Source organism: Miscanthus floridulus, chromosome 9 (assembly GCF_019320115.1).
Source record: "Miscanthus floridulus cultivar M001 chromosome 9, ASM1932011v1, whole genome shotgun sequence".
NCBI lineage: Eukaryota > Viridiplantae > Streptophyta > Magnoliopsida > Poales > Poaceae > Miscanthus > Miscanthus floridulus.
In genome coordinates this window covers 79,100,953-79,113,038 of record NC_089588.1, presented here as the reverse complement: position 1 = coordinate 79,113,038, position 12,086 = coordinate 79,100,953, and the positions used below count along the sequence as shown (strand labels likewise).

At 44.7% G+C, this 12,086-nt stretch overlaps 1 protein-coding gene across 2 annotated transcripts; it reads right to left on the bottom strand.

The window, feature by feature from the left end:
* Positions 1-7,765: 7,765 nt before the first annotated feature.
* Positions 7,766-9,729, bottom strand: LOC136482221 (glucan endo-1,3-beta-glucosidase 8-like). Of its 2 annotated transcripts, none has more exons than XM_066479452.1 (2): positions 9,195-9,729; positions 7,766-9,115 (listed from the first exon to the last, which is right to left on the bottom strand). In XM_066479452.1, the coding sequence occupies exons 1-2, from the start codon at positions 9,539-9,541 to the stop codon at positions 7,993-7,995; spliced, it is 1,470 nt and encodes a 489-aa protein (XP_066335549.1). In that variant the 5' UTR covers positions 9,542-9,729; the 3' UTR covers positions 7,766-7,992. The 2 variants fall into 2 exon arrangements, with proteins under 2 accessions (XP_066335549.1, XP_066335550.1); XM_066479453.1 differs by having other exon boundaries at positions 9,225-9,729.
* Positions 9,730-12,086: the final 2,357 nt, after the last annotated feature.

Here is a 12,086-nt window from a genome sequence, read left to right as displayed (position 1 = left end):
TCCAAATGGGGTGAACCAAATTTTGTTGGATTCATATTAAAGTGTACTATTTGATAAAAATATGAAATATACTGTTTAGGGTATTTTTCTAGGAGAATGAAATTGAGCAAGATTAGTGCTTTTAAAACAGTTTCTATCTTGTAAATTGCATAACTTGATCTAGGAAGGTGATAAAATTATGATTCTAATTTTGCTGGTCTTGTGTTGATATTGTCTCATTTTTAGTGAAATTAAATGGGGTAAAAATACATAACATATGATCATATGAATTTTTACATAGTATTTTTATGCTAGGAGGAAAGTAAGAAAAATATTGAATCTGTTGCTTGACACTTTTCACTATGCTAAACTATTTTTGCTAAAATAAACATATATAACTTGACATTTTTGTATAGGTAGCTATACTTATCCAAATGGCATGAAATTTTTACAGTAGACTATTAGGGTCATGTGTAGACTACTGTAATTTTCTAGGAATTTATTGAGCACTGGAAGGATTTACTCTGTGGTGTGTGTGATTCATATAATTTGTTGATACTGTTAGTGAGGCCTAGAAGTATTTGTTTATAGGCAACTAGTTAATTATTGCTTTATAATTCAACTAGATGGCTGCATATATAGTTTCTGTTGTGGTGATGATTTCATAATGATAGTTATCTTTTCTGTAAAACTTGTTAATAAAAAAGTTGTAGATAACTTACTTATCTACCTTATATTAAAGTTTTATAGTCATAGATCTTATGGTTTAAGAATTATGGCTGTTAGAAGTCTGCTATCAGAAATACTTGCTTTCTGGATAGATCTGAAAGATTGAATTGTTTGACCTAGATAACTACTGAATCACATTAAGATAATTAAAACAAAGTTGTAGGCAATTTCATAAGCTCTCCAGAATGTCCACAACCATATTATTTTGATATATAAAACTCCAGTTATAGTTAGAACAAGTGGCAACTGTCTTGTAGGCCAGAAAATATATAAATAGGTGTTTGTTTAATTACTAGAAACACTACTACACAAACGAATATGCGCAGCGTTGCACTTTTGCACTCCGTGGCAGGCACCTATTTTTGCCCGCTGCGGTAAATCCCACGATTTACCGCGGCGGGCATTTTTTATTTACCACAGCGGACACTTTTGCCCGCCATAGTAAATCGATTTATCGTGGCGGGCATCTTAATATGTCCGCCATGGTAAATACCCTATTTACCGTGGTGGACATCGTAAGGTGTCTGCCATGGTAAATCGATTTACCGTGGCGAACATATTAAGATGCCCGCCACGGTAAATACCCTATTTACCGTGGCGGACATCGTAAGGTGTCCGCCACGGTAAATCAATTTACCGTGGCCGACAACGTTAAAAGCCCGCCACGGAAAAGGCCTAGGCCCATCAGGCCCAAGCTGGCCCGATATTCGTCTACACGTATATATAGGTATACTTAGGCGCAGTCGGCCTCTCTTCCTCCCCACTCTCTTCCTCCCCACGCGCTCCAGGTCAGGCCGCCCCGACGGCGGTGGTGGAGGCCCCGACGGCGCCCCTTCCTCTCCCTCCTCCGGCCAGCGTGGAGGCCCCGACACCGGCATGGAGGCCATGGCGGCGGTGGCGGCGGATCCGGCGCAAGGTGTGGATCCCTCTTTCTTCTCTTTTAGATCAATGGTGGATCTTGTCCCTCTCACACTCGCACCCTTGCAGATCCCCGACGACGGTGGCGAGCAGCGGCGATGGGTGCTCCTCCGCGCACAGTGGCGAGCAGTGGCGTGGCCCGTCCAGCGTGGATCCACGGCGGGGCGGCGCCAACCCGCCGCGATGGCATGGATCCACGGAGGGGCGGCCCCAACCTGCCGCGACGGCACGGATCCACGGAGGGGCATCGTCTCCCTCCCATCCAATCGACGATGGCTTTGATCCGGTGGGCGTGGCGCCCACCCCAGCCCTTCCTCTCCCTCCGGCGGTGCGGCGGGTTGGAGCTGTGGTGGATCCAATCGACGGTGGTGGATCGACGGCGGCGGCGGGATCTAGGTTCAGTGCGGCCCGGATCCAAGCCCGTGTGGGCTTTTTTATTTTTTTTTATTTTTCCTGAACGATTAACCGAGGTGGGCAAAGTTGTCCACCGCGGGAAGCCACTATTTACCATGGCCTTTCGGCGGCGGCGGACCGGTTTGCCCGCTGCGGGAAACCCAAAATGCCCGACACGAATAAATATTCTGCAGTAGTGAAATGAGATATGCACCTACTCAGTAAAAGAAGTTAATCTTGTTATCACCCTAATACCTTACTGTTAAGAACACTTATGATTACGCCCATTTTATCATATCATATCATCCATGTCATTACCTATAATATCTTATTCGTGCTCATCCATATAGGATCGCCCGAAGGAGTAACCCTACTAGAATTCGATGAAGAGGCGGAGGACAATCAAGGGACACCCCAAACCACAGCTCTTGAAGGAAAGGAGCTGACCATTGATGAACTTCCGGAGTGCCCTGACCACCGACCTACTTCCTTTCTGAAAGACAAGCCCCAGAGCATTTTAAGCCTCCCATGTTTTACAAAATATCACTTGAGTCCTTTATGTTTGATGCATTAGGTTATAAGAGTTGAATTGGAAACACTTGATGCATAGAACTACCATGTTCAGATAAATATATCTTTAACCCTTTGTAGGTCTAGGATCGAATATATGCTTAGCCATGCTTAGACCGGTAGAAGTCAGGTGATTTCCTATCACCTATGAGATATAGGTGGATATCGAAGCACGGTTGGCTATATTTGCTTTCGTGGAAAAGAACCATGGGGTAATGTAACTGGAGGTCGGGCAGAGTCTATGTGTAGGTTGACTCATGTGATTTCGTCTGTGTAGATTAAGGACCGCATCGTTGGAGGCCCTCTTGTCATTTTGAACACATGCCTCTCACTTAGCTGGCCGGATAACTCGTTCTGACCGCGAAGCCGAGTAGCTCAACTCAGGCCAGGCCTCATTCTATCAAAGTGCAAACTCTGGATGGTAGTAAGGATGTGCGGGGAGCCAGACGTGAGCCCAAGGGCAGGGTAGTCCTGGTCGTTGTAGCAGCTGGTTGTCCCTGGTTGTGCAGCGCTGATCGAACCCGCGAAATGTGGACCTGAGTTGTACGAAAGGTGACCTAAGGCTACCATGGCTAGTAGACCTGGGTTTGTGTTAGGAATAACCGCCCAGCTAGTTGCAATCGATTCGAATCGTCGTCTCTCCCAGATAGTGAGAAACTTGATGGAGCCCCTTCATCGTAGCAATTGAACTATGGAATGTGATGGTTGTGATGAACATGAAAAATATTACACCGGCTATGGTTACTATTATATGCTACTAAATGATATATCACATGTTTGGCACATGTTAGTTGCTAATCTAGAGATGAATAACTGTAATCAATTTGGTTACTGAATTATAAAATGTATAGCCCAACTAGTGGCTTTTATGCAAAATGTTGTTAAGCTAGCTCTACTTATAAAGTCTTACATGATCCTTGGAGTTACTTATTTTTGGTTTATGACGGGTAAGTCTAGCTGAGTACCTTCTCGTACTTAGGGTTTATTTCCCACTTATTGCAGATGGTACAGTCTATCATGGCTACTGTAAGAACTGCTTCTATCCCGCTATGGACGAGGAGTAGGGCCCTCGGCAAGGCGTCTCTCATTAATCCCTCTATTATGCTTTTGTGGTTGTGATCCTAAGCTGGCACAGTATTTGAACAATGATATGAGATGTTGGTTTCAAACTTTAATTGCTTCCGCTACTATTTACCTAAACTTGGTTTGTAATAACTTTTAATTGTACTATGATGTATGGAACTGTATTTGTGAACTTTATGTAACGTGTGATATGCATGTTGAATCATGTATGATCTTGGTTGTATGTTGGTTGAATCGAGACCTTTGTGGTACTCGACGGACCACCGAATTTATATGGGTTCATGTATGACAGTGCGACCGCTTACGGGCTGCTATTATACTTGAGCTCTTATAAATTGGACGGTTCTGCTAATGTCACACTGTGACATTGGATACCAGTAGAAGTGCAGATGACGGACCTCGTTCTCGACCCATCGATTCTTGCCACTAGTGCTACGTACGCAATTCAAGGTCCAGAGACACCGTTGCGTCACTACCGGAAACCGGCACTTTGCCAAGTGCTGGAGGCTTTGCTGAGTGTATTTTATCGGGCACTCGACAAAGACGGTCTTTGCCGAGTGCCAAATAAAATACACTCGACAAAAAAAACACTCGACAAAATACGTCTTTGTCGAGTGCCTTTTTCTGGCACTCGGCAAATATGTATTTTACCGAGTGCTATTTTTCGGCACACAGCAAAATGCGTCTTTGCCGAGTGCCTTTTTTCTAGCACTCGGCAAATATTTATTTTGCCGAGTGCTATTTTTCGCCACACGGCAAAATGCGTCTTTGCCGAGTGCCTTTTTCTGGCACTCGGCAAAGATGTATTTTGCCGAGTGCCTTTGTTTTGGCACTCGACAAAGATACATTTTGCCGTGTGTATTTTTTTGGCCCTCAGCAAATCAGTTTTTCAAAGCAATTTTTGAGGCCCTAAATGAATTCAAATGAAAAAAAATTTCAAATACAAAGTTGTTTAACTTCTCAAGATATACAAATTTTATTTTGGTCATTTCTTCATTTGACAAAACGACAATAACGTTGTTCATAAAATCTACATCTCTCATATTAGTTTCATGAAAGTAGAAGAGAGATATATAAGATTTGTGAATAATGTTACTACCACTATGTCGGATGAACAAATGACCAAAATAAACTTTCTAGATTTTGAGAAGTTATGAAATTTTGTAGTTGGCAACATTTTGATTTGAAATCATCTTGTCATGCAAAAACGATGTTTGAATTTAAAAAATTTAAAATTTGAATTTTTCAAAACACCTCGGATGGAAAAACTTCCTAAATGAAAATTGTAGATCTCCAGAAGTTATGACACTATGTAGTTGATAACTTTTTGATTTGAAATCATCTTATCATGCAAAACTACGTTTGAATCTCTAAAATTTGAAAGTCAAATTTTTCAAACGACCTCAGATGGAAAAACTTCCTAAATGAAAATTGTAGATGTCGAAAAGTTATGAAACTTTATAGTTGACCACTTTTTGATTTGAATTCGTTTAGGGCCTCAAATAAGTAATTTACTCTTGATTTAGTATAATATATGAGGATAGATAACGGAAAGTAGACACAAGTGATAGTGTAGTGTAGTGGTAGAGCAGCAGACATGCGAGGGAGATGTCGTGAGTTTGAATCCCGCTGGCCGCGTGAGCCATGAATTTAGCGCAAAAAATGCACCAACTTCGATGTAGACGGGCGGGCACTGGCTGGTGGCGGCCTCCCCCGAAAAAAAAATTACTATTATTTTTGGGTTCTTTTTCGTATTTTCATTTTGCCGAGTGTAAATCTTTGCCGAGTGCTTTTTCGGCACTCGGCAAAGGCTTTGCCGAGTGCCTGACAGAAATCACTCGGCAAATAGCTGTTTGCCGATAAAAAGATGCCGTATATTGTATGCCGAATGTTACACTCGGCAAAGCAGTTGCCAAGTATTTTTGGGCCATTGCCGAGTGCCCCTGGCACTCGACGAAACGACTCTATCCCGTAGTGCGTGCAGTTCTAGACTTTTATTCACTGATGATGTTTTATTCCACGTTGCTTTCAATTATATATTATATATTCACGTCAGCCTGTTTTTAATTCTCTACCTGTTATAATATAAAAAAATCTCTACCAGTTTCAATTAATATTCAATCAAACCATGTAAGATGTAAAAGTGTCATGGTATTTGCTGCAGCTATGGAAATCCGACGACTGGTGTGTTGTTGGTCTCTTTTCCTCTTTGTCTCATCTATAGTCCCTCAATTTCAAATTATAAAATGCTTTTGTCTTTTTAGATTCATAGCTTTGCAACGCACTTAGATATATACGCTATGTACGTTTAGATACATATTAAAAGCAATATATCAAGCAAAACGAAAACGTCTTCTAATTTGAAATGGAGGAAGTATTTGTTTATTTTGCACAACTTCAAGCAAAATATAAAAAGGACTTAGAGAATTTGGCGCTGAAAAAAATAGCTACTCATCAAAACATTGCACGCACTTTTTCTGTTAGCCATGTTATATCCTAAAGTAAGGATGGTCTATTGTCTGGATATTTTTAATAAAAGAATTTGTTTTTTTTGTTTTCTTGACTAAATTAATTGTAATCGTAAAATTTTACATCATTCCAATTGGTAAAAAAAAAACATCAACTCTCATAAATACCTCCTTCCAAAAAAAGAATGCAATTATAATTTTAGGATAAATCAAACTTTCTTAAATGTAACCACGTTTAGAACATAATATCAAAAATTATAACTTCGAATGGCTTTATTACTCTGAAAATATATTTTATAACTAATTTATATTTATCTGATATCATAAATGTTAGGAATTTTTCGTATTGATTTGGTCAAACTTGAAACTATTTGACTCTCGTGAAGTGAGAATTGCATTGTTTTTTGAACAGGTGGAGTGTACATGTACATCAAACATTATATAGGGGCATACTAGACTTAGAGTTGGGTTTAGTCTTGTATGTCAAAAAGGTCCATCGTCTCCGGTGTGAAACCGCAACCCCAAAGTGCAGCTGATGGAGCAGAGCAGTCACATATAGGCCATAAAACCTAGATCAGCCGATAAGTCCAACTAACCAGGAAACTAAAATCTTGATTAGTTTATTCTCCAATAGTGTAAATTAATGTATCTCTGCAATCTTGACGAGGGTTGCTATGTGAAAAATAGACATGTACTTCCTCCGTCCACAGAAGAATACAACTATAGGGTCCTAGACGGTCAAATTTGCTCAAGTATAACCAAGTTAATTGTAAATATTATTAGCATTTATGTACCTCAAAATTTATTATAAAAATATATTATATAACTAATCGAATGATACTTATTTTGTATAAAAAATATTAGTATTTTTTTTATAAATTCAGTCAAAGTTCAAACTGTTTGGCTTCACAAAAAACGAAAATTGCATTTTTTTGTGGACGAGGAGAGTATCATTTTCCTCATCGTTTCTTATAAATATTTTATAGCTTTTTATCTCGTTGCTAATGGACACGTTTACTAGTCTTTTTGAAAAGACGTACACAAATCAGTAGCCAGCTAGTGTCCTTATAACTTCTCGTGGTACATGCTTAGCCTAGATTTTTCTGACTTAGGATATGTTTGGTTTCATTAGTAACCCTCTAAAGTTCAGTGGCTCCACTAAAGTTTAGTGACCTTATATTTGGATTCATGTACTAAAAGTAGACTAAAAGTGAAAAGAATAGGAGAGAGAAAGAAAGTAAAGTTACCTCAGACCACTTTTAGCTATCCCTTGGTGACTAAAGCCACTAAACTTTAGTGACCCCTTTTAAGCCTTGTCTAGTTCCTCCCAAAAGTTTAGATCATATCTCATCGAATGTTTTGACACATACATAGAGTATTAAATATAGACTAAAAAATAATTAATTGCATAGATTGCGACTATTTTGCGAGATGAATCTTTTAAGCCTAATTAGTCCATAATTTGACAATGTGGTGCTACAGTAACACCTGTGCTAATGATAAATTAATTATGCTTAATAAATTTGTCTCGCGGTTTACTCACGGATTATGTAATTTGTTTTTTTATTAGTATCCCAACATCCCATGCGACACTTCCATGTAATACTCGATGTGACACCAAAAACTTTACATGCTAAATTTGAATAAGGCCTTAGTGAGGGTGTTTGACATTTTAGTGATTAAAAGTGAGATAGGAGGGGTGACCAAACAGCCCTTACGAACTTAACGCTCATGACTCGTCCCACGTGATGGTCAATTAAAACATGAAAGTACCTAGTACACGCTGTAATGGCGTCGCCTTACCTACAAATCTACAATCATCCAGATTCAGGCCACCACACCTCGCGTCAGCTCAAAGCAACACAAGAAACAGAGGCACCAGTACGCCCGCCACCGTGGTGACCGCGGCGGCCACCGGCGCCCCTGACCCGACGAGCTGCACGCTGAAGTTGCAGGCACCCTGCGACGCGTCCTCGTCGACGACGACGGCGAGCCCCTGGAAGTCGCACGCCGACTCCACCTGCCCCTGCGCCTGGTAGTAGGCGTTGAACGCGTACGACGCGTTCCCGCGCGCGTCCAGCGCGCCGCAGCTGCAGCCGTAGCCTAGCGCCGTGCAGTCGGCGCGGGAGCACGCGTACCCGACGTTGTCCGCAAGCCGGCCGTCCATGGCGTCCCCGGCGCTGATGGGGTTCAGCACGCACCACCGCCGGGGCAGGTACTCGACGCCTCTGGCCGGGACGGGCATCGTCGGCCGCCCGTCGCCGCGCAGGTCCAGCGGGAATTTTGGCCGCCCGTCGAAGGTGAAGATGCCCCAGTGGCGCTCGAAGTTGCCCGGCGCCACGCTCTTGGCGTCCTCGTCGATGAGCCCGAACAGGTACACCTCGATGCGCCCGCCGGGCCGGAGCGGCGTGCCTCGCCTCGCCGCGAGGCGCTTGAGGAGCCCCGCGTAGAAGCGCTCCGCGAGCGCCGCCGTGGCGTGCCTGTCGCCGTCCGTCGGCCAGCCGACCTCGCCGATCATGACTGGGAGGCGGCCGAAGCCGACCCTCCTCAGCGCCGACACCAGCGTGTCGAAGTTGGCATCGAACACGTTGGTGTAGGTGACCCGACCGTCGACCACCGGCTTCGCCGCGCCGCCGCCGTCGAAGAAGGCGTAGTCCAGCGGGAAGTCGGCGTTCCCGTACAGGCTGAGGAACGGGTAGATGTTGACGGTGAGCGGCGCGCCGCTGCGGTTGAGGAAGCGGACCATGGCCGTCATGAGCCCCGCCACGTCGCCGCGGAACCTCCCCGCCGACGGCACCGGGTCGCTCGCCGGCGAGTCGTACACGTCCGCGTTCACGGGGACCGTCGCCTTGACCGCCGCCCCGTGCCCGGCCTCGTCCAGCGCGCGCTGGATGTTCTTGAGCGCCGGGACCGTCACGTGGTCGAACGAGCCGTTGTACGCCTTGAGGAACGGCTCGTTGCCGACGGCCACGAACCTAGCAGGTTGGTCAGATCACGAGCATCTCAGAAGAGAAACGGATGATCAACGGTGGGAGTATATACGCAGTTACGCACTTGATGTTGACGCCGCCGTCGAAAGCGTACTTGGTGACGTTGTCCTTGACCCACTGCCGGGCCCGGTCGTAGTCGGCGACGGCGGCGAGCATGTCGTTGGGCACGGCGACCATGGTCTCGATGCCCGTCCCGGCGAGGGCCTTCATGGTCCGCTCGTCGGCGTCGAAGATCTTCACCTTCCGGAAGCCGTTGTCCGTGAGCAGGCGCGCCATCACCTTGGGCGGGAGCCCGCGCGTGGACATGGTGCCCCAGTTCACCCCGAGCGCGTCCACGCCCGCCGCGGCCGCCGTGACGGCAGCCACCGCGAACCAGCTGGCGAGAAGGACACGCGGCGCCGGCGCCGCCATATCATGGAACCTCTCGTGCTCCTCCGTGTCCACGAGCAAGAAACGCCCGGAGCCTCGCGGGCTTAAAAGGAGCAAGCAGGTCGATGGATCGGTCGCCACGCCGACGACAGCGCAGGACGGAGTACTGTTACGAGTTGAATGGATCCGACCGACCTCCCTTTTTGCAGGTGAAACTTAACAACTGCAGCTTTTTAGCAAAGCAGATCGCCGCTGGGGCATTGATTGGCGGGAGCAATAATGGTGGAGGTTTGGGCCGGGGGGTTAAGTGGGAGGACGGAGGTTAGGGACGATCGAGAGGCCGGGATGGAGGAGAGGCGGTTAATGCCCAGGGGTACGTGCGCAGAACAGTGACTGGAGGCGTTTTGCATGAATCGAAGTAGTGCGTGAATGAGGGATGCACTACGAAAAGTAAGAAGAAACTCATATGCTTGATTGAGAAAGAACAGTCCAGTCAAGCAATTGGACAACTGCCCCGTATTTGTAGCATGAGATTTGTATCTGTGATTATGCTTGGAGTGGCTGAATATAGTAAATCGCTGGTAATAGTATAATTATAAATTTCTGCAGAATACTTACAGATATATCTTTCATGATGATTGTTTTAGTAGTACATTTTGCATGTCATGTGTGTGGACCTTTGTTCAAAACATGGAAAAAGAATGGACGGGGTTGTTTTATGCTTTTCTAAGGCATAGGTTAATGTATGTTCATTTATGTGTTGCAAAAGTAGATAACAGACTTTACATATGTTTTCCTTCTATATTTATGTGTGCTCTGCCCCTTTTATTTTTTTCAGCAAATAAGCTAACAACGTTGTAAGACTTGACTGTGGGCGTGGCTGTAGAGGCTACAAGAGTTTTCCAGTTTCTAAAAAACACCAGTATATTGCTCGTGCTTACACTACGGGACACATTAAGTTCAAAGTTAATTATATCAAAATTTAAAGTACTTAGCTAATTGTGCTTTGTCAAAGCTGTTTCCATAGCACTTAACAATGAAAGTTCTTTAGCTAACACGATAAGACATTGGATAAACTAATGGTACCCTAGAGAATGTCAGGAAAAACAAACTTCAAAATCACTTGACATGAACGGAGAGATAAAAACAAGGCATTACATTTATTATATACGTTTCCATAGTTAAGAATAAAATGAAACTGCACTGTCTTTCCATAGACAAGGCATTGCATTTATTGTTCAACACGATGTTTAACCATTCAACGTTGGCATCCATTACAATAAATGATTACACGATGATATTGAGCCGATTATCTATCGGCTTCAGAGATATAGGAACAACGCCTAGTTTGGTAACACTAATTAATTCATAGATAGAAAGATCTCTACCAGACAAGCAGGCAATAGCATCGTGCCCCTGAGTGTAGGAGCATCGGCTGTAGCAACGTCAGCTGATGAATCTGAAGGCACAACCTCAACAGCATCTCCCACCCATTGGATAAGAAATTGGTGCAAGCTAGATGGTACACAGCAATTGGCATGGATCCAATCATGCCCAAGTATTAAGTTATAGCTACCTTGCACATCGGCGACGAAGAACGCCGTGGCCAAAGTCTTGCTTCCAATGGTGAGCTCCATGTTAGCAACTCCTCTGGCCGAAATAGGAGCGCCTCCTCCAACACTGCTGATCATCTTGTTGGTCTTGATCAGCTCCTCATTAGTGCAGCGAGCTTCTTGTAAAGCGGACATGGCATTAAGTTTACAATTGCCCCACTGTCCACCAACATATTATGAACTGGAGTGCCATTGATATGGCCCTTCACATGTAGAGGCTTGAGATGGTTGACGGAGTCATCTGGTTTTTCAAATATAGCACTCTCCATTGCAAAGTTAAACTCCATCGCCGCCGAATCATCTCCGAGAATGTAGTAATCGATGGACATGTAAACCACATTGACCTCCACCCTATCCGGAGTGGCCTCATAATCAACCATCTCCTCATCGGGAACCTCAGGGACCTCCATGCCAACAAAGGCAGCAATGGTGGAAGTGAAATCATCGGAGGACACCTCGGAGGCACCCAGTACAGTGGGAGTTGGCTCAGCTGATTCTCGGTCTTCCAGAGTAGCAACAGCAAGGGGAGTCGGCTTAGCCGACTCTGGAGCACCTAGGGCGGCAAGAGCAGGGGCAGTCGGCTTAGCCGACTCAAGAGTCGGCCTAGCTGATTAGTCTAGGATAGGAGTCATCTTAGCTGACTTTGAAGTTGGCTGAGACGACTGGCCAACAGTAGAATCTGACCTTCTGGAGGGATTTCGGGGTGCATGGGATTGAAGATTTCACCCTCCATCTTGGCAAGCTTTTGCCTCTTCTATTGCTTGTGCCAAGCACACTGCAATTTATGTCGTTGAGTCTTATTCAATCCATGAGGACACTATATGGGTTGCCTATACTTGGAATCTCCCTCGGCGCTTCTTCTTCTTCTTTAATCCAGCAACATCTTTAGGAGTTTCATCTTGCTTAGGTGCTAGAGGATTTTCAATCACAATCTACCCATGATGATTAGTGATGGGAGCTTCCATGGAGCCGAT